Genomic DNA, 23,296 nt, shown 5'->3' on the forward strand with positions numbered 1-23,296 from the left:
GGTGCTCAGGGCCAGCAGCTGCTGCCAGAGTCCCAGGGGTCGGTGCCCAGGGCCAGCAGCTGCTACCAGGGTCAGGGGTCAGTGTCAGCACCCGAAACCCTGCAGCCAGAGCTGGGTGCTGATGCCTGAAGTCCCATGGCTGGAGCCCTGGTCCGCACAGCCAGGCTCCCTAAGTCCTGCCCAACAACACCAGGGCTGAAGCCCAAGCCTCATCTCCCCTACCCTCTAGTAGAGAACTCACTGGGCTCCTGCAGCGTTGTGCCCCACCTGTCTCCAGGGGCCGTGCAGGGCTGCGGATCCAGGAGGAACAGGGAGGAGGCAATGCTTTGCCTCTGCCCCTCCTCCCCCCATCACTGCTCAGGAAGCTGTCATGGCTTCAGGGAAACCCCCTGGTGGCCGCATTTGAGAAACATTGGTCTAGATGAAATGGTAGGTGAACAATTACAATCCATCATGCTGATGACTTCAGCTTTGCCAAATCAGCATGTGATTGGAAATAAGTTCTAAAGGATGCGAACAGCTCAGGTGATCAGTGATGGTATGCAGAGATTTCAGCATGTAAGTGACTGATTCATATTCAGCCTAGATCATTAATGAGTGAGAGTTACTGCCTGCTATCTGATGGCTGTTTAGTGGCCTTTGTGAAGTATATCAAACAAACCGAGGTTTAACTATAACAGTTGGCATCCTTGCTGCAGGTCTCACCAGAGAGGTTAAGCATTGGGCACTGAGATGAAATTAACTAGTAGCTTCATGTCAGGGTGTGAGATATGTTGATGGGAAATTCTGGAAAGCTTATGCTAATGTTGTCCGAGTTTGATATCTTCTGTGACATCAGTGTTGTCAATCCATCACCTTCCACAAACACTACATTAAGTGAAAAATATGACTGTAGTCCATGAAAGCTTATGCTCTAATAAATTTGTTAGTCTCTAAGGTGCCACCAGTACTCCTGTTCTTTTTATGATTATAAAGGTTATGTGAGACATAAAATAGACATTTCATTCATGTGGGTGAACCTTGTTAATTTGCGCTGATGACTGAAGACTTGTTGTAGAACAGTGAACTTTGTGAATTAGCAAGTAAACAACCAAGCACAATTAAAACAAATACTACCTAGCTCTTCTATACCTCTTTGCTTCAGTAGATCTCAAAACACTTCATAATCTTTAATGGAGTTATCCTTCTAGCACCCCTGTAAGGGAGGGAAGTGCTATTACCTGCATTTTATAGATGGGGAACTGGGGAACAGATCACACACACAAATACACCATCCATCGCAAAATGTACTTTATACATCTGTTTTGACAAGTGTAGCTGAGTTTTATTTTGAATGAGACTACTTTACAATATATTAATGTGCTGTAAAATTTTATGGAAGTGGTTTAATATTAAAATGAGAACTCACTGTTGTATTCTGCTATTAAATCTAAGGGGGCTTTTATTTTTTGTTAAGAAATACAAGGTCTGGAAAATGAGAGTTAATGAAGCTCTGGTGCAGAGTGTATTTGTATACTGCATCTGTATTACAGAAACTTTGAATGAATTCTAATTAAGAATAAATAATCATTTATATTAGCTTTGCAAAATGGTCATGAGCATTTACCAGCTCTGGTACAAAATACATTCACCCAGCCCCTACCACTGGTAATAATTTTAAAAGCCATCAGTATATTCTCACATATCAATTTCCTCCATTTCCCCCCTCAAAAAACGCCAAGCCTTCTTACCTAATAGTGTTAGAACAGTCAGTCCTGCAGAATTCTGCTCACCTGGTCACCTTCACGTAAGTGGATGAATGCAATGTTATAAGGCTGATTTGTATAGCACCATGCAGTTAGCGGAGTAGTTGTCAGCTAGGAGGGCCAGAGTAAGAACAGGTCCCTGTGCCAAAGAGTTTATGGATGAAGGCACAGTACAGAATGCACAGACATGCCTATGGCTTCACTAGAAGGGTGTCCGCAAGAGAACAAAGTGCTGCTTTTGATTCTGAAGCAGTATGTTGTAATGGTGGGTAGAAGCGTAGTTAATGTTCGTCGACTACTCTTTAGGTTGTGGTATCCTACACTGTGCTGGGTGATTTCCAGTACACAGGAAGATATAGTCTCTGCCCTGAGTGTACAGTCTAAAAAGGACACCTCTCTTTTCTTGGATCTCTGAATTGGAAAGAGGATTAGGACACTAATCTAGGTGAAAGTCAGGACAGAGAACAATGGAGGTCGACACCTGGAGCAGGAGAAGAGAGGCTGGGGTCAAGTAAAGAAAGTGACCACTGGGGACCTATTGCTGCATCATGCTGAGCACCTTTTCAGAGCTGCTTAGGCCCCTCGGCTCCTATTGAAGTTATTGTGAACGGAGGGTGATCATCACCTCTGAGGAGGTAAGCAGCGTGCTGCCACATTGGCAGGGGGGAGAGGGTGAGAATAGGAAAAGAAGAGGAAGGGTAGTTAAAAAGCATAATGTATGAGAGAAAACAAGTGAAGGCAGGTCCCTGGAAGATCTTGATAGTGCTGTTCTAGACTGGATATGGTCACGTCCTCATTTTTGTGTGTGAGGGAAAAGGAGGAGGAGCGAATAGAGTGGACATAAGTGCAGTAGGAGAAATAGCCAAAATATTGTATCGTTGGCTTCAGGGATTGACCAGAAATTAAGATGCATCTCTGAATGTGAAGACTCGAGTTGTCCACATATACAATGTGGGAAACTGTAGTGTTGTTTAAAAAAAATTCTAACATGTTAACACTGCAGTCACTCAAGCAACACTGAACTTCCAGGATGTCTGTAGACTGGGGAGTAGGGAGGAAAGCAAGTAAACAAGGGTGGATAGCTATTAAAAAATATATATCAAACAAGCCTTGAGATTTTCATTAAGGAACCAGAAGACTTGTGGTCACAAGGGGGAATTAAGAGAATGTCATACCTAAGTATTTATGGTCTCAGTGGTAATTGAGTAAATTGTTTTAAGGGACCTAACCAAGAACTTTGACTGAGATAATGTACTTTTCACTGGTGGATAGTTCCATATGGTTATGGATAAAATGTTAGCTTGGACTACCATGGTACACAGCTAAAGGTACTCTCGGGTTACAGTGTATTTAAAAAATTGGATAGACATTCAAGGTGTTATTGATCCATGTTTTATATACCTTCTGAAGTGATAGATTGTGCTTTGTTCCTTCACATCAAGAATCTTCATGATGCTTTTACTTTTGTAGTGCCTAAAATATGGTGAAAATATTGTTACTGTTTTCCAGTTGTTAATTTCAGATTCCGCACCTGTTTCATTGATGATAAATGTGGAGTTTGAGGGATGGTCATGTAATAGGGCATGAATTGCTGCACAGTAATGAATTAATGGGACAGTTCAAAAAATCAGGAGTTATTTGATCTATATGCTGCCAAAGTTCATTTTCACATAACTTTCCAGGATACGTTTACCTCTATGGAATGCACTAAAAGTATTACATAGGGAGTAAAAATGAAAAGAAGATGAATTTAGTTTAAAAAAAATGATGACTATTGAAAGTGAACAATTCACATGTAAACTATAGATTGAAATTTGTTTTCATAAAGTATTGGATTATAACTAGTACACTTTCAGAAATCAGGATCTGTTTGTAGATGACTCACAAACAGAAAAAGGGATAAATTTATTAGATAATTTACTATCAATAAATCTACCAGCCTGAAGGTTTAGTCTTACCAAACAACAACAACCAGCCATCTATACTGCTGGTTAGATACTTGAAATTCACCAGTAAAGGTTTTCTCAACAAAATATCAGGAAGATCAGTTACTTGTAAAGAAGTAAAATATATTAGGACTCCCAGATATTTGTATTTATCTGAGATTAGTACAATTAAGGATATTTGAAATCTTTTTTTTTTTTTTTACCCTTCATAAACTTAATTTGTTACAATTGATGGAGGAGGCTAAAGCTTTTTTTGTAGTAGGAGATTACAGTTGAAGAGATTAAGAGATCAGTTTTATCCTTAACTAAAAGGAAGGCTTCAGGTTCCAATGCTATCTATCCCAACAGAGGTCTGAGGGCACTGCAAATAACTTTTTTGGCTGGATAGATTATCAGAAGTGTGTAGGGAAATGTTCCAAACAGAGATATTCAAAAGGAACATTTCAAGAAGCAAATATCACTTGAGTGTTAAAACCCAGCATATCTCCAAAGGAATCTCCATCTGGATATAATCCAATTTTAAAGGTAGAAATGTGCTCTGGAGGAAGATATATATGCTGATGATTAAAGCACAGGAAGTCAGGAGATCTGGGTTCTGTCTGTTTGTGCCACTGATTTAAATGATTTGCCCAAGAACTCACTACTGCTCTATGCCTCAGTTTCCTCAACTGTAAAGTAGGAATACAAATTCCTTCTTCCCAGTGTCATGAGACTTAATTCATTAATATTTGTGAGGTGCTTAGAAATGGTAGTGATGGGCATCAGAGAAATGGATAGTCATAAATATAGATACATGTTATTTTGTTTAAAATTTACTACTTTAGCTGACAAAAAGATAAATAGTAAAATAAACTAACCTTTCCCCCCTTTTGTTTACAGGGCATGGCCTTTACATTACAGGAAAGACAAATGCTTGGGCTCCAAGGACTTTTACCTCCTAAAATAGAGACACAAGACATTCAAGCCTTACGCTTCCATAAGAATTTGGCAAAAATGAGTGACCCCTTGGAAAAGTAAGAATTAATCAGTATTTTGCTTACCTATGTGTAGTGCAAGCTTAAAAGACTCCGAGAAAATCTGATTTATTATAATATCAAGACAGATCTTTTGCATCCAGAGGATTTTATAATTGGCAGATATTTTTTTTAAATTAACGCAAACTGTATTTATCACCCGGACTTGTGCAGCTAACTAGGTTTTGTATTGATTTAAAGGAGGACATTTGTGTTACTCCACAGTTGTGATGTGATGTGAAAAAGAATATACATAAATGAAAGGTCCAGTCTTGCAGTACTTGCTCAGGCAAAACTTCTGTTAACTTATATAGGAGTTTTGTCTGAGCTAGGACTGCAGGATCGGGCCATAGCATTATAGCATATTGGCAGAAGCATTACTGTTATGTTTCTGGCAGCCTTTCTGTTGTACTTTAGGAGTTTATAATATGGATGAGTTGAGTGTCAGGTTCTCCAAATCTAGATATATAATTTTTCAGGTTTTTGTAGAGATGCCCAGAAAAAAATGTGGAGAAAGAAAATCAATTTAGGACTTAAAAATCAGACAGGATCAATACAAAAGTATTTAATTTTATCTTTTTATATAAATATATATATATTAACTTATGACTAGAGGGAAACAAAAGATTTTTTAACGTCTATGGGGCACTTAATGATTAATCCTCTGGTGTGTTTTTTCTTATTTTGAACTCTGTAGCCTAGAAAATATTTATTTATTTATTTATTTATTTTAAGGATGCTCCTGTTGGCTGCAATAGCTTGATGTTTTTATCATATTATTATTGACTTATGTTAAAATGTAATGTCCTAAAAGCCAGTGAGTGGAAAGCTAGAATGATTTGGGGTTTATCACTGATTTACATTATGGGGTGGGAGGGATAGCTCAGTGGTTTGAGCATTGGCCTGCTAAACCCAGGGTTGTGAGTTCAATCTGGGATCTGGGGCAAAATCAGTACTTGGTCCTGCTAGTGAAGGCAGGGGGCTGAACTCGATGACCTTTTGGGGTCCCTTCCAGTTCTATGAGATATGTGGTCCTAATGTGTATATATATATCTCCATATATAATGTGTATATATATATATATACATTAGGACCACATCAAGATTCCTACTGCTGTCCACTGATAATAGAACAAAGTAACTTGAATCAGTATCACATAGCCTGTTGGAATGGAGCAATGAAATAGTTTCCATTAGGAATACTTCTGGGACTGCTCTACTGTAAACCAATGGCCCAAAATGAACGCTTAATGAATCTCTTTTGAATCTGCATTGTAATAGAGAAAACAAAGATTCAAGAGTTTATTTTTTAATATTTAAAATCTATGGTGTTTGCAGAATCAGACCCCTAATTAACTGCATTAATTTTATATTTTTGTATTCCAACTTCTCTTTTGACCTCAGAAGGCTATAGAAAGACATCTGGAGAATGCTACTTTATTTCTATTCTAAACTATGAACATTACAATTTATATCTTAAAACCAAAATGCATTTTCAGTCACTGTATTAGAAAAAAAAATTAATGTTTCTTTTGCACAATTAAATGTCCATCCACTCATTTGTTTATCGTAGGACCCAGATGAGATTCTGGTTAGTGTTCAAAAATTCTCAGTGTAGGAACTTTTCATTTAGAAAAGAACGAAGTTAGGAAATCCTAACATTAAAAACCTCACGTAAAGTAATTAACCTTTAAACTGCAAATCAGTTGTGGCAGGGGGCAGAGGGAGGTAGGAATGATCTCCTATCGTAGTGTACATCCATAGGTTGGTGTGCTATCACACACAGTACAGTACACCCAGTATTTTTATTTAGACTTTGTCATTGTTTAATTCTATTTTCTCCAGTTTACATCAGTTTCTCAAGGCCAGGGTTGAGTCGGGGAAGGAAATGCAAAATCTAAAGCAAATTGGTTTATGCCTCGGCATTTCACACTGTATGTTTCTAGTTTAGATAGATGCAAACCATTTTAAGCTAATTCTTCTTTTGCCTTGTTTTCCTGTTTGATTACAGGTATATCTACATAATGGGAATCCAAGAGAGAAATGAAAAGTTATTCTACAGGATATTACAAGACGATATCGAGAGATTAATGCCAATAGTATATACACCAACAGTAGGTCTAGCCTGTTCCCAATATGGACATATCTTTAGGAGACCAAAGTAAGGGCAGTCATTTTATTTTTGAAATGAGTGCAAGTAATTTTCTTAAGTATGATTTTTATTTCTACTGTAATCCAGAATTTATATGGAACACTTTCACTTGCGTATTTTGGCACATGGAAAGTAAAAGGCTGGATCCTTGGCTGTGGCTAAGGAGTGCACAGTTCAGCAAAGGCAGCACAAAGCTCACCTTTCCATTCCTCTGATCCTGGGCCAGATGTTTGCTAGGCTGGGCCAGTCCCCCAGTGTAACTTAGAGCAGCCTAAAAGCAGCTCTGAGTTATGCCAGTGGTTGATATGGCAGCCAGAGATCAGTGGGACATAAAGACGCTCTGGACATGCCCCTTTCTTCCAGCCACACCCCTGCACTACCAGCAGGGAAGGGGGTAGCATAAGAACTGTTGCAGGAGTTCTATACTGATCTGTCATCCCTGGGGGAATGGGCGGGGGGTGGTGGTTCTGCCATGGCTGCTGACACTAGCTTTAGGGCCGCTTTGCCTGGTGGTGTGACTCAAACTGACTCATGGCAGTACAGAATCCAGGTCGTCTTATGAACAACTGTATGACTCTACATTTATCTTTTTAATCTAGTATGTTATCTTGGTTGCGTAGACTTAGTTATAACTGTCATTCATTGTCTCTTTTATATTCTTTTGTGTAAGCAATTGCAAAACTTGTAATTAATTAGCACCAGAAATGTAGTCTTTAAAACCTTGTTTTGCAAAGCAGATTTGAAGTTTTAATTATCAAGTATAAAAGTGTTTCCATTCTGATTTTGTTTCAGAGGATTATTTATTTCTATCTCAGACAGAGGTCATATTAGGTCAATTGTGGACAACTGGCCAGAAACTGATGTTAAGGTATTACCACCACAACACTCCTTTTTTCTAATTGTCTTTTCTTTTTGAATCCCAACTCCTCTTTTAAAAAAGTGGATAGTTTTATTGAGAGACATGCTGATGCTAAATGATGCATGGATGGCAATTGTATGAGAATGACAGCTGTATATAGTTTATAACAGTTCTGCACATAAAGATGTGTGGGGTTGTGCCCTAAATCCAAGCTTATAGTTCAAGACCTACAGTATGAAAGCTGCAGATCGACAGTGTTTTTTTCCTATGCCAATTGTGATCATCACAATATAGAATAAAAGTTACAAAACGCTTTTTTCTTAACAGTTCTATCTGGAGAGGATTTTGAGGTTTGTTTCTTAACATGCCTGTCTTTCTCTGAATTACCCACTGTTGCTGTTTTAGGGTAAGATAGAACTGGGATTTGGGAAACCTGGGTTCTATTCCTAGCTCTGCCACAAACTTCCTGTATGACCTTGAACAAAACACTTGGAGTCTGACTCTGTTTCACCGTCTTTAACATTGAGATAAAAACACCAAATTTGAAGAAATGTTCTGAGGTTAAATTCATTAAAGTTACTGGAAAGTATTTTGAGATCCTCAGTGGAAATGCAAAGTCTATTTACAATGGTAGTACTTAAAAACTTGTCAGCTGCTTTAGATAACTAAGTAATTATTTGCAGCAAGATAGGTGATTCCTGTGGTCACTTTAGGCAAGTACAGGGAACACTGCTGATACTAATGTAACCTTATCTATTTCCTCTTAGGTAAAATTAGCTAGTCCTTAAGTATTGCCACTAGAGACAATAAATTCTTTGCAAGCTATTCTTAATTTGTTTTAATGGTTAATTTTGCCAAGAAAAATGTATGCAATATTGCTTTATCGTTTATGTCCATGACTATCAAAGTTTACCTTTAATCTTTGTTTAATTTTAAGGCTGTTGTAGTAACTGATGGAGAGAGAATATTAGGTCTTGGAGATCTGGGTGTCTATGGAATGGGAATTCCTGTAGGAAAACTATGTTTGTATACAGCATGTGCTGGAATACGGCCAGATAAATGCCTGCCTGTATGTATCGACGTTGGAACTGACAATCTAGTAAGTTAAACTGTATTTTGCCTGCCATAAAGAAATCACTAATATATATTAGTACTATAAGAAGGTGTATGTATCTGAGTGAGTACTCTGTGTTAAGATTGAATCATCTTGTGTAATATTAAGTAGTTTGGAATTAATTTAAAGCTGAATATTAATATCTGAGACTCCCCAGCTATGTATATAAAGTTAAGTGGTGCATTTGGACTGTTACTTAAATGCTGATCTCGACTGCAAAGCAATGGGAAAAGGTGACCTGATTTTTAAGCTGCTGGAAGAGCGAACCAGATTTGTTAAAGCATTAGTACTCTGAATATTGATTCGTCCCATTGTAAGGACAGTGATGTAATGTTTTCAGGTAACAGTTGATATTTATCTACCCTCAGAACTTGTTCCTTTATGTCTGCGGCTATGTAGCATAGTTGTTCTCAGTGTAGTATTGTTGTCTATTTTATTTATATTGCAGAAATACTCCAGCAGGGACAGGACTTCCTTGTTGCTAACCATTGTGCAAGCATATAGGAAGACACAGTCCCTGCCCTGAAGAGTTTCCAGTTAGATCCTGTTAGACCTTTTTTGTTTCAGGAGGATGGATTCACTGTAGGCAAAATCAAACAATACTCCAATGCCTTAGCAAATCATTTGTATTTAACTACTAACAAAACTATGAAAAGAGAGAATTTAATATCTCTCCCAATTAAGCATCTGGAAGGAGACTGACAAAGGCACAAATAGGAGCTAACTAACCTTTGTGCCTTTGAAAATTTACCCCCTTTTTCTTTTCAGCTTATTTTACTTCCCGATTGTATTTTTAAAAGAAAATGTCTCCTCTGTTCCTGTGTATTTCATTTTAACCAGTTTTCCAAGATTCCTAATTCCAGCCCCGCTCCCAAGTTTCTTTTCACAAACATTTTAGACCCACTCATGTCCAGTTAAGTTGCAAGCTCAATTAGACATGAAGCATTCTCATCAAAGGCAGCTAGAATTCAAGTTTGTGAAAGTGATGGAGTTGGGGAGAAAGCAGAGGGAGAAATAGAAAGGGAGCAAAAAATGGTGGGTGACTACTAGAAAATCCAGAGAATTGCCACCAATACCTAGGATTTCTGCAGTATTTGCTCCATTGGCTGAAGAATCAAAGAATTCCTGGCTCCCTTACTACGGCTAGCTAGAAATTCAACTGTGAAAATACTCCTGGAAGGAAAGATAGCTGAAATCCTTCTCAGTATCTTATCTCTGGGTAGTGACTGAAATATGTCACTTAGAACTTTGGAGGGTGTATATTGAGTGAATGAGTGATTTCATTCTGCTGCTATCTTTGGTTTATTTTATAGACCCTATTAAAAGATCCTTTTTACATGGGCCTGTACCAAAAAAGAGACCGCTCACAGCTTTATGATGACCTGATCGATGAGTTTATGGAAGCCATTACAGACAGGTATGGTACTGAATTGGTTACTCATAAATTTGTCAAGAAGTAGTGGGCCATGAGAAACATCACACAACTTCCTTTTCAAATGTCATGTCGGGAGAGAATATTGTTGAGTGACTAGAGTATAGGACTATGAATCAGGAGACCTGAGTTCTAGACCTGGCTCTACCAGTCACTTTGTGTTTGACTTTGGGCACATCTCCTGTCCTCTGTGTTAAACATATATAAGACAGAGATAGCATTTAACCGTTTCCAGGAAGAGCCCAAGGACTGCTTCTGGCCCTAAACAACTCTGTATATATATATATATATATGAATTTTTGATTTATTAATGTGTCAATTGATAAAATATCGTGCTGTATTCTTTAGGTACGGCCATAACACACTTATTCAGTTTGAAGACTTTGGGAATCATAACGCTTTCCGTTTTTTGAGGAAATACAGAGAGAAATATTGCACCTTCAATGATGACATTCAGGGTAAAATGTTCACTTCTGACTCTTGCTACATACGTGACAACCTTTCCCGCAAAATATATTCTGTCATGTCAATCTATTCAGCTCTCCTGAGAGTTTTATTTCCTTTGTAGGGACAGCTGCAGTGGCCTTAGCAGGAATGCTGGCAGCACAGAAGGTTGTTGGGAAAGCAATCACAGAGCATAAAGTTTTGTTTCTTGGAGCAGGAGAGGTGAGTTATGCAATGGTCTCTAGTGTAATAAAAGTTAAATCCCATAGAACTGTAAAAAGGGATGTGGGTGTTCTTTGTGTTTTCTTACAGAACTCTGTATGCGAGAGGCCTACTGAACTGTATTGAAAGGAAATGCTTCTTTACAGAAGATCATTATTTATTTTGAAGTTTGGGTTTAACATTTACAAAAGGATAATTTTCAAGGGCCAGATTCTCACTTCACCCATACAGACATCATAAAGCAGATGGGCCCAGGCATACAATGGCAGGGTTTAGCCCCCAAAATTATGATTTTGCACGAGAGAGAGAGAGAGAGAAAGTAATTGTTAGTTCTTACCATATTGGAAGGAAATGTACCATGATTTTCTTAGTAAGTTAAACTGATGGATGTTTCCTTTATTTTCAACTACTTGTTCTTTATCTGTCAGGCTGCTCTTGGTATTGCAAACCTCATCGTTATGGCTATGATGGAAAGCGGTATTTCTGCAGAGGAAGCATATAAGAAAATATGGATGTTTGATAAATATGGCCTGTTGGTTGAGGTGAGGGTCTGTCAGGCCTTTTGAATAACACAGTACACGTTGCCATTCTCTTTCCTTTCCTTCTCACAATCAGAATCAACTTAAATCTTTAGGGCCGAGAACAAAAGGTAGACGCCAATCAAGAGTCATTTATGCACCAACCCCCAGACCAGGTGCCAAAGACATTTGTAGATGCGGTGAATGTACTTCGGCCGTCAGCTATTATTGGTCAGTAAACTTATTTCAGACTCCTTAGATAATATATGTTGTTAATTTTATCTTGCTGTCACTGGGCCAGTTGCTGCTTTCACTTTTACCAGTGTACATATCGCATATATAACATATAGCATAACCCCGCATATGTCAATGGGGCTACTCTGCATTTGCACTGGAGTAAATGACAGCAGAATTTGGTCCACTGTTTTAAAATACGTATAAAATGCTTTTGGGACTCAGTGTATCATGTCTATAATGCATACAGGCTCGGCTCTTTAGCTATGGCTGAGGAGCTCAAAGTGCAAATCAGGGGCCTGGCCTTTTTTTGCTCCCCACTCCAATCCTGAGCTGGCCAGTCTGCTGGTGTAGCTTAGAACAGCCTACAGACTGGTCTGAGTTGCACTGACTGCCAGTGGTCCAAAAGAACGATACTGCAACTGCGGATCAGTGAGAAATAGAGAAGATCCAGCTACTCCCATTTCTCTTGTCACATTCCTACCCCAGCAGCTGGGCGAGAGATGGTGCAAGAACTGCTTTGCATACTTTGTGTCACCACGATACCCCCTATGCTGAAGTAATTTTTCCCGTGGCTGGCTACACTGACTTTTGAGCTGGTATCTGCCAGCAATTTGGTGCAAAGCAGATGTTCTGCACCCCAGTCCCTGATCCCCAGGATTCATTGTGTGAGTATGTATGTATGTATGTATATGTTAATTATAACAACCCCTAGTAGCCACCGCTATAGTTAAGGCTGCAAAATGGCTTCTGTTATAATACCATATATGGTTTTGGGCTGAGTCTTTGCCCCTGAGTGTACGCACGTGTGTGTGTGTCTGAGTGTGCGTATTCATTTTTATGTATTTGTGCATATGTATGTCAAGTGTGTTAAACTGTTTGAGTTATAAAATGATTGTGGGGAGGAGGAATACCTTATTCTTAAGGCCCCTTCCCGCCTCATAAATAACTAAAAAATATCTGAGCTTTGAAAATTCAAGCGTACTGATTTGTAGTGTCTTCGCTGGGGTTGAATAGTGTAGGGTTTAAGTTTACAAAGCATTTCAAATTAGAGATGGAAAAAACCTTTTGGGTCATCTTGTGCATCTCCTGACAGTGCAAGATTGTTTCTCACAGCTCATTTTCTAGATACAGCTTGTTTTAATGAACGATGAATATTTATTCAAAGCCTTTTATTGGTTTTCCTGAGTGTGACTGACCTTAACAGTGATAATCTTGATTCACATCAGAAATAAATAAATACAGTGTAAACTTCCTGCAATCCTTGTCCCATTTTACATGTATAACAGTAATTTTTGTATCTTTCAATTTATTTCAGGAGTTGCAGGGGCTGGCCGACTCTTTTCACATGATGTGATCAAAGCCATGGGTTCCATCAATGAAAGACCTATAATATTTGCACTAAGTAACCCCACAGTGAAAGCTGAATGCACTGCTGAGGAAGCTTATACATTAACAGAGGTACATAGTGATGAAAAATGTCAATGCACATATATTGTTTTTCTGTCTGTAATGTAAGAGTGCAGAACCCCAAGCATTTAAACTTGGAATTTCTCCATGTAAAGAATACAACTGCTCATTATCTTCCAGTTTCAAATGCATATTTGTCTTAGTATAAATTAAAAAGCAGCTCCGATTTTAAATTATTACATTTGGCAGGCGATTACCTCATCATGAGGTCTAAAGCTTGTTTCTGTTTTGACAACAATATTGAAGTGTAATAATTGGTTACTGAGAGTAACTTGTGTTTCTAACCTTGACTGACATTGTTTGAGACTATTTTTAGCTTTTGTTTTTAAAGAAACAGTTATTTTATGTAATAGTCATGACAGAAGCCAGCTACAACCTGGAAATAGTTAATTAAACAGTCTTTATTTAACATTGAATCAGGTCCTCAGAACACGGAATGTCTTTGCTTGTCTTGTACAGCCCAAGGATCATACTCGGCACTTAATGTCCTAATATTTGAATTGCTCAGAACATTTAAAATTATGCATAGTGGACTGATTCTGATCTCTCTCACTCTAGATTTACACCCCAGTGTAATTCCACTGATTTCAATGCTGTTACAGCTAACTTAGCCCAATGTGAGTGAGCTCAGGCCCAGTATTGGCATTTAGTAAACGAAAACCCAATAAAACCTTTCTCCTTCTGCACAGTTTTTAAGCAGTGTGCACATAAGACTGTTTTTTGGTTTGAAGAGATTGGCAGAGGGGGAAGAGATAGGGGAGAAAAAGCAGAGGCAGCGTGGGCTGTAGTAGTTTTGAGCTGGCCTGCAAAACCATTTTTTGTCATGCCTCCCACTTAAATCCTTTTGACTCCTGTCGTGTAGGATCTCACCACTATCCACAGGGCTAGCATGGGGACTTTAGAAGCAGGGTGGTTAGTGAAATGGTTCTTTGGAATACATCCCAACCTTAAGTGACTCATTTATGTAGAAGTGTGTGGGCAGGGATCTTTAGGTGCTTCCTGCTGCAGAAATGTGTATTTGTGGTTTGTTCCTTTCAGCATTGGTGATCATCACATTGGTCAACAGCGCTGTACATTTTAAGGCTAAAGGGCTTGAAACTTACCTCTCTCCCTTGCCTAACCAAGAAAGCTGAGATTCTCGTATAGCTTTCTAGTTCTCCCCCAGATCAGTGGGTCTGTAGTGGAGTCTTTGCAAGGGCAAAGGCCCACTCTAGTAAAAGACAAAAGCCTCTGGACCAAATCTGGATTTTTGACTACTGTATTCCAGATTTCTACGACACCAGGGAACTCGTATGCAAGGTGTTTAGTACCTCAGGGCAATTAATTCTTTGTATACTGGCTATTCCCCAGATGTTTATTAGGCAATATTTTGGTGAATAAAATATAATACTCAAAAATCACAGTTCAGATTGAAGGTAAACAGAAACAGATGATAGGGCCAGATCTTCTGCTGCTATAAATCAGTATAGCTCCATTGATGTCTATAGGGGGTACTTATCCACATGTGATATGAATGAGGTTCTGTTTCTTACTTTAGAGAAGGTCTACACAACAACAGCTGTCTCCACGGAATCCCCCGTGTGTATGTAGAGTGCTGAAGTGCACTCTCTGGAACATTTTATCACTGTCCGTTTCCAACACAAGATAGTGCTGGGTAGATCCAGGTGCAGTAGATCATTTTAAAGTGTTTTCACTTAGCTAAACACCACTGAAAGCAAGTCAGGCTGGTACTCAAAACAATTAGTCCTTGGTAGGTGGAGAGGGAATCTTTATTTTTCTCCAGGAGCTGCCTTCTATAGCAGCTGCCTTAATTTCTATTCATGATTTCCCATAATCTACCATTCACATGCATATGTTAAATGTTGTGTTGTAATGTTAAGGTTGTGAAATATTACAGGTTAATGGAAAAAGGATTTTCATTTTTACAGTCCTCCAAATTTTATTTTTTCTAATACTTTTGGCAGTTTGTTTTCCCACCCAATATTATGTCCATTTTCAGAATAATTATTTCTCTGATGTTAGTACAGCCTCAGTTATCCAGAATTCACCATTATCTTAAGCAGGGTCATGTTCTCTGACACCTAATAATTACATAGAGAATTCCCTTTATTAGCCAAAACCTTGATTATCCAAAATTACTCAGTGTTCCCCTTGTCATTTGACTAATAGTTTGTCTTGTAATTACCAATCCTCCACTCCCAGCCCTTTAGGTTTCTTGACTTCAGAAATGGCGTAACCATTATAAATGGGAAACTTTAAAATAACACTTAATGAGAGAGTCCATAGACAAACCTCCTAAGAGCAGGAAGAAACCATCAATAAACTCTTACTGCTTATTCTTGCATTTCCTACAAGAGTATGGTGATGTTTTGGTGCCCTCTGCTGCTTTTCAAGAAGTATTTTTTGTTTTTAGTTTACATCATCTTTTGACTCTGCCTTCACATGTACTTTGCTACCTACTCAAAAAGTCCATTACTGTGTGTATGTCCACAGGCTCAAACACAGTACCAGAGCTTTTGGCATACATGGTGATGTGTTCTCATGTGTGAGAGTGATATGGAGCTGTAAACTTTTAAATTTTATTATTTTCACAATTTTCATTAGTTTTCAGGTTTGAACTGGAACAGGGAGAGATTGCTTGACCATAGGGCAAGCAGATTTCACACTCAAACCTCTAGGCTACTTTTAATATTTTTTAATAATTAAAACCATCTTCATAGCAAGAGAGGATCAATTGCATAACACATTCCTTCTAGAGGCCCTGATTCAGCAGAGCACTTAAGCACATATTGAGACCACAGCCTATCAGGCTGACCAATATTCTGTCTATCAGCCTGTTGTCTCTTATCTTATATTTTACATTGTAAGTTCCTTGTGGTAACAACCATCTTTTTGTCCTCTGCTTGTGTAGCATCTAGCACAGCAGGGCCTTGGCCAAGTCATTGATGAAAATATTGACTAGTATCTGTCCTGGGTCAGTACTGTTCAATACTTTCATTAATTACTTGGATGATGGAGTGGAGAGTATGCTTATAAAATTTGCGGGTGACTCCAAGCTGGGAGGGACTTTGAAGGACAGGATTAAAATTCAAAATGATTTTGGCAAATTGGTCTGAAATCAGCAAGATGAAAATCTGGGATGTATTAACAGGAGTGTTGTATGTAAGACACTGGGGGTAATTGTCCCTCTCTGCTCTGCACTGGTGAGGCCTCACCTGGAGTGCTGTGAAAATGGGAGACAGTCCAAAGGAGAGCAATAAAAATGATAAAAAGTTTAGAAAACTTGACCTGTGAGGAAAGGTTAATAAAAACTGGGCATGGTTAGTCTTGAGAAAATAAAAATGAGAGGGGAACTGATCAGTGTTAACATATATTAAGGGCTGTTATAAGGAGGACTGTGTGCAATTATTCTCCACCTCCACTGATGGTAGGCCAAGAGGTAACAGGCTTAATCTGCAGCAAGGAAGATTTAGGTTAGATGTTAGGAAAACCTTTTTAACTACTGTATAAAGATAGTGAAGCACTGGAATAGGCATCCAAGGGAGATTATGGAATCCTCGTCATCCAGTGTTTCTCATACTGGGGTCCCAACCCAAAAGGGAGTCGCAAGCCTATTGTAGGGAGGTTGTGGTATTGCCACCCTTACTTCTGCGCTGTTGCTGGTGGCGGTGCTGCCTTGAGAGCTAGATGGCATGATGTTGGGCGGGGGGGAGGTCATCACAACCTGAAATATTTTCAAAGAGGTCCCAACAAAAAAAGTTTGAGAACCCCTGACAAACACTTGTCGGGCCTAGTCTAGGTTTACTTGGTCCTGCCTCAGTGCAAAGGGATGGACTAGATGAGCTGTCAAGATCCCTTCCAGCCCTACATTTCTATGACTAGTGCACCTAGGTGCTGCCACAGTACAAATAATAATTAATCATAATAACTTACTTTAATCATGTGATTAGTCCCAACGGAAGGCTTTACTTACCTAGAGGGCTGTGTGCTATTAAGAGGAATTAAACAATTTAAACAAGTAGAAATCTTCCATTCCTTAGAAACCTGCATAGTTTGACGTGTATGCTTTCTACTTTTAATTTCCTGATGTTTGTAACTCAGAAAGAAATCTTGCTAATATTTTTATCTCTTCCAGGCTGTTGTTCGGTGGGAGTTTTGGTTTTTGTGGGGATGGACTGTAGAGCTTTGATTCAGCAAGGCACTTGCATGGCCCTGACTTAAAGCATGTGAAAAAATTAGGCCCATGATTAAGTTCAGGAGTGGAGGAAGCTCCCTAAAAGTGTGGGGGCGGGGGCACCGGCGCCTGAACCGTGCCATCACCCCCCCCCACCAGCGTCTTCTCTTCTCCCTGAATCCCTGCCCCGGTGCTGCCTCTTCCCTGCCAAGACCCTGCCTCCCACTCGCTCCTCTCTGCCCCTTCTCCCGCTCCCCCCGTTGTTCGCCCCTGTGGCTGGTAAAAAGTGATGGGGCCATGGTCCCCTGGCATCCCCTGTTCTGGCATCCCTGCTTAAATACCTTTACTGAATTGGGGCCTAGCTGATTGTGAGTGTGGTGTGGTAAGCCTCTCATTCATGGCGACTTTACGTAACGCAGACTCTGTGAATTACTCCCTCTTGTTTAACAGGGGCGGTGTTTGTTTGCCAGTGGCAGTCCGTTCGAGCATGTGGTTTTGAAAGATGGACGATCCTTCAAACCAGGCCAGGGAAACAATGCCTATATTTTTCCAGGTAGTATTGAGAATTCTGTTCTTCCACTTTAAGATTAGATTATTTCAGAGTTGTTACTAATACTGCAGCATTGCCTAGAGACCCCGCTCAGGACTGGGGCTCTGTTGTACAGGCACACAGTAAGACACCTTCCCAGCCCTGAAGAGCTTAGTCTAGTTTAAGACAAGACTTAAGTGAGTACAATAAATAAATGGAGGCTGTTAAGGATATGTGATATGACGAGTGATCAGAATACATGGTGACATAGGCTGTCTGTGTGCACAATTAGCAGGTTTCAGTTTGATTACTTTTTAGAAATATAAAGAACCAAGGCATATTATTGAAGACATTGCTTCCTTATGGCCACCTGCCAAAGTGTTTATTGTTTCTTGGCGCGGGGGGGGGGGGGGGGCGGCTTTCGTAAAGATGCTGTTCTTCTAATTACTTTTGCACAGATAATAGTGCAAAAGAGGCATCATCAGATAATTTTTTTTAAAACAAAACCTGTATTTCCCCCCGCAAGTTGCACATTCTGGTATGTTCCTAGGACACCAGTAACTAGTCTTAAGAACTTGTGTTTTAACATTCAACTAAAGTGAATGTATGAACCAAGAGTTTTGCTCATTAACTAAAAAATATCCAGTGCAGCACTTGAGTGTTCCACCGTCTCTCTATGCTTATGTAGCAAAATTAGCACTTCTCTCTCTCCTTTGCTGTGAATCTATTGGCACTTGACAGAGGAGGTTTAAAAAATCATATCCATAAATCTGAAACACTTTCTTATGGTTGTCTGCATTTCTTGCACCCTGTCAATGACGGGGCTGCACATTAAAAATGATTTTATCATAATATTATCAATAATTGTATTATAGGTGTGGCTCTGGCTGTAATCCTCAGCGGTGTTCGGCATATTAGTGATAAGGTCTTCCTTGAGGCTGCAAAGGTATGTGTTCAAACATAGATTATGGCTTTTGAAAGGCGAAATCAGTCACTTTGACATGATGGGCTGAGTTGGACTGATCAAACATTTTCCACTGAAATGGTTTTTCAGTAGAAAATTGGGTTTTGATTATCAATATTTTTTGTGAGAAATGTCTGCTCATGACAAAAATTTTATTTTTTTGTCCAAAAATAGAGTACCTGAAATATGAAATATTTCAATTTGTAAATGCAGTGGCAGTGCCTCATGGGAATTGTAGTTTGGTTACCTTGTGTTCCCATTCTCCTCTATGGACTGTGCTCTCTGGCTGGACTACGTCTCTTGTGATGCACCATAGCCGGGGATTCTGATGATGCACCACCTCCCTTCTCCAAAAGGGGAGACTGTGGTGCATCATGGGAGTTCAATGAGGGAGCTTGGCCTATGGAGGAGAATGGACACATGGGGCACTGCAGCAGCCTTTCCAAATCAAAATTTTTGGCCAAAATATTTTGGTTCTCAAATTTCCAACAAAAAAATTACATTTTCCACAAAGGTAGGGGAGAACCCCATTTATTGACCAGCTCTAGGGCTGAGGTTCTTTTATCTCCCTACATTGCCATGTGTAGTCCAACTTTATGGACTTGATTCACCAGCAGGAGCCTCTGCACTTTAGGGGGGGGAAAATGATTCATAAGATGGTTGGATGATGTTACTTGGAGAATTTGTAGCCAGGGCTTTTTAGGGTTGCCCGAGGGGAGAGTAGCTACGAGACAGAACAAAGGTAGAAAGGAAAAACGTCTTAAACCCTGAAATACAGTGTGTGTGGTTTTTATTGTGTGGTTTTTCTTTTTTATTGCAAACATAGGAACAAAGGGGCTCTGTCCAATCTTTGTTGTAATTTCTGTTTCGTTCTTTCATGCACCTTCTGCAGCTTCTTTTGTCTGTCTGTTTGTTTTTCCATCTCCCCCTCTCCTTTTTATATTTACTTATTTATGTTGTTTTATTTGGATGTGAGTGGAATGATGGGATCCATCATTTTGTGCGTCCATGTTAAATGGGCCAACCCTGCAGTGCAGTGGCTTCCTTGTAATTTACCTATTTACTGTTGTTAACATTGAGATGTTGACACTTCAGCAAAGAAACATCTGACTTCAGTTGAGATGCTAAAAAATCTTAATAATAATAATGAGGGAGAGGCTTGTTGCTTTGGACACAGATTGCAGCATGCATCTTTACAGTAATTTTTGAGGCTTTGACTGACTTATACCAAGCACTTTTATATGTATTTCAGGTAAACTGTCCCAGTAAGAACTCACAAACACATTCCTCTGTTTGCAGCTTAGTGATGCATTGCCTCCTGAGAGGGGTCAATAAATTACTAATATTTGTTTTTAATACAGACATTGACAGACCAGTTGACTGATGAGGAACTTGCCCAAGGAAGGCTTTATCCACCACTGTCCAACATCAAAGAAGTTTCTATTTGCATTGCTGTTAAAGTAAGTGGATAGCATTGGCCTATGCTAAAAGATATAATATACAGTGTATAAACTTCCCAAGCTCTGTAGCATGATATTTGGGACAAAAAAGAACAGACTAGCGTTCAGGCTATTGATAAAAGTGCAAAGTACTACACTTAGGAAGGAAAAATCAACTGCATAAATATAAAATGGGGAATAGGTGACTAGGCAGCAGTAGTGCTGAAAAGGATTTGGGGGTTATAGAGGATCACAAATTGAATATGAGCCAACAATGTTTCAAAAAATGTCATTGTGGAATATAGTAACAGGAGTGTTGTATGTGAGACGTAAGAGGTTGTATGTGAGACGTAAGTTGTCCCACTCTGCTCTGCACTGGTGAGGCCTCAGCTGGAGTTTTATGCCAGTTTTGGGCATTGCACTTTTTAAAAGATGTTAACAAATTAGAGTCCAGAAGAGAGCAACAGAATAAGAGGTTTAGAAAACCTGACCTATGAGGAAAGGTCGAAAGAAGTGAGAAGGCCGAGGGAGGGCCTGGTAAGTCTTCAAATATGTAACAGGTTGTTATAATGAGGACAGCGATCAATGGTTCTCCACATCCATTGAGGATAGGACAAAAAGTAGTGAGCTTAGTTTGCAGCACGTGAGAGTTAGTTTAGGTTGCATATTAGCAAAAACTTCTAATTATAAGAACAGTTAAGCAATGGAACAGGTTATCTAGGGAGATTGTGGAATCCCCATCCATATTGGTTTTTAAGACAGGTTAGACAAACACTTCTCAGGGATGGCTTAAGTATACTTAATCATGCCCAGTGCGGTGTGATGAGAAAAGACCTCTTGAGGTCCCTGCTAGCCCTACATTTTTATGTTTCTGCTATAATAAGGGAGATTTGTGAAATATTAGTTTATTTATATGCTGGTAATGATCACTAGTCAAAACTTTGTTCCTTTGATTTCTTTGATATCATTCCAGTTCTAGGTCCCTTAAAAGGTTCTGGTCCTTATTCTAGTCCTTTTAGGACTTAGAAATGTTCCTTCTTCTAGCATAATCTATTGTAGTTCTGCCCATAAGGGATTCTCTAGCTTTTGAAGCCCAGATTTGAACTCATGGGAACAGGGTAGTCTCGGTCAAGGGCCACCAGCTATGGAATTCGTTGACACCAGAAGTTAAAATGAGCCCTAGCCATACAACCCTTTAGGGCATATTGCAAGATTTTCTTTCAGCATGCCTTTGCCTAACTCATGAGTTGCAGAATGGTCCCATAAGTAACTGGCTTTAATTTGAGACAAGGAGGATAGTTTGTCATTCTCCTAGATGGTGTTGATGCTTTATGTAGCTCGTGGCTTCCTGGGTGCCTTAGAAGTGTGCATAATGATACTTTATCTGAACGTTAGATTTTGCTGTATGGCTGTATTCAAAGGGTGTGTTCCTACCTCAGCTGAAAGGATGCAAAGAAAAATATTTGATTATTATGTATCAAACATTCTTTAGAGCAGTTAATTCCACTGCATAAGATGTCAAAAGTATGGCAGCAATCTTTTTAGTATATAAGATCTTCTGGAATCGCTAATGTGAGAGAGAGAGAGAGAATAAAAGTGCCACTTCTTGTATTAAAAAAACAAATGTATTCTCCACTTTGAAAAGAACAGAGGTACTAAGGGCCAAATCCTTCCCTTGTCTGCACTTCCCTAGAGAGCAGGGATAGTGGCATATGTGTCTTGTGCGCCTCAAATTTTCCTCACCAGGCCAGGAGCTCAAGGGAGGGATCCAAGATGGGTGAGCATTCAGAAGTAGAGTGCACCCCAGACCAGCACATTGCATATCCTGCAGGTCTGTAGCATGTACACAAACTGTCTGGGGAGCTGGCCATTACCTTTTGGCTGCCAACCATGCCTTCTTAGGGACCAGCCAATACCTAAGCCACTTTTTACACTCTCTTGTGAGCATTACAGTGAGACCCTGCCCTTTTCCTTGCATAGGGGATACTTGTAATAATGAGAGGTGAAAAAAAAATCAGAAGTGTGATTTTTATTTGACACTATCTGCTACGCTCGACTAATCCTTTTTAATACATCTAATTTCACTAGCTTAGCTGAAGATCTCTTCTGTTTTCCTAGTATATCATCCAAAAAAGTATTAACAGGCACAAACTGTACATTGATTTAACTTTTCAGGTTATGGAATTTATGTACGCAAACAATATGGCTTTCCATTACCCCGAACCTGCAGACAAGAACCAATATATACAATCAAAGGTTTGGAGCTACGAATACGAATCCTTCATGCCAGACGTGTATGACTGGCCTGTGTCTACGGCAAAGCCAGCTGAAATGCACTGACATACAAAAGATCGCACTCCTCGGGTGCTGTCTTCTACTCTGCAGGGAATCTTTTTCAGACCAATTTACGATAATGACTTTTGCAACTTGTAACTTATTTTCCCTCATTTTGTTGTCTCCCCTCCATCCCCTCATTTTTCTGCGTGACTGATTTTTCCCATTAGAATCTGATCAACCATATTGGTGATGGCTCACATCACATGAATGGTATAGCTGTCCAAAATTCATTTAAATGACAGTAATGTTGTAACTCAAGTTTAGAGCCCTCTTCACATCAGAGAATTTTTAAATGGTATTTTAGCCATAGATAAATGATAATGAACTGTATTCTCCGTCTCATCATTGCTGATTGCCAAGATATTTGCTTTTGCTTTTGAATAATAAGTCTTCTGTCTAGTTTCTTCATTGTCATCACGAACAATGAATTGTTGCATCACAGAAAGAATCTGTCAAGAAAAAAGGCCAGATGTATCCAAATGGCAGATTCTGTTCCATCTGCAGAACAAAGCTACATGTGTCCAGGTTTCCATGCTTCATTCAGCCTTCTTGGCTGTGGGGAGGCCAGTGTTGTGTGCACATTTGAAATTTGCAACACTATTTGTACTCTACAGTTTAATCATTGCATAGAATTTATTATTGGAAAAAATTGTGAATTAGTTTGAAAAAAGTTGTTCTTGAAAAATCTGAAAATAATCACATTAT

At 39.3% G+C, this 23,296-nt stretch overlaps 1 protein-coding gene across 1 annotated transcript in view; it reads left to right on the forward strand.

The window, feature by feature from the left end:
• ME2 (malic enzyme 2) overlaps positions 1-22,921 on the forward strand; it is a 37,583-nt gene extending 14,662 nt beyond the window's left edge. Inside the window, exons 3-16 of the mRNA XM_008166037.4 lie at positions 4,571-4,704; positions 6,715-6,864; positions 7,648-7,723; positions 8,652-8,813; positions 10,142-10,245; positions 10,609-10,718; positions 10,829-10,926; positions 11,355-11,468; positions 11,561-11,675; positions 12,997-13,139; positions 17,773-17,875; positions 18,727-18,797; positions 20,177-20,275; positions 22,430-22,921. Of these exons, the coding sequence (XP_008164259.1) occupies positions 4,571-4,704; positions 6,715-6,864; positions 7,648-7,723; positions 8,652-8,813; positions 10,142-10,245; positions 10,609-10,718; positions 10,829-10,926; positions 11,355-11,468; positions 11,561-11,675; positions 12,997-13,139; positions 17,773-17,875; positions 18,727-18,797; positions 20,177-20,275; positions 22,430-22,594 (1,644 nt within the window). The 3' untranslated portion in view covers positions 22,595-22,921. The remainder of the gene's footprint in view (positions 1-4,570; positions 4,705-6,714; positions 6,865-7,647; positions 7,724-8,651; positions 8,814-10,141; positions 10,246-10,608; positions 10,719-10,828; positions 10,927-11,354; positions 11,469-11,560; positions 11,676-12,996; positions 13,140-17,772; positions 17,876-18,726; positions 18,798-20,176; positions 20,276-22,429) is intronic.
• Positions 22,922-23,296: the final 375 nt, after the last annotated feature.

This window comes from Chrysemys picta, chromosome 6 (assembly GCF_011386835.1).
Source record: "Chrysemys picta bellii isolate R12L10 chromosome 6, ASM1138683v2, whole genome shotgun sequence".
Taxonomy (NCBI): domain Eukaryota; kingdom Metazoa; phylum Chordata; order Testudines; family Emydidae; genus Chrysemys; species Chrysemys picta.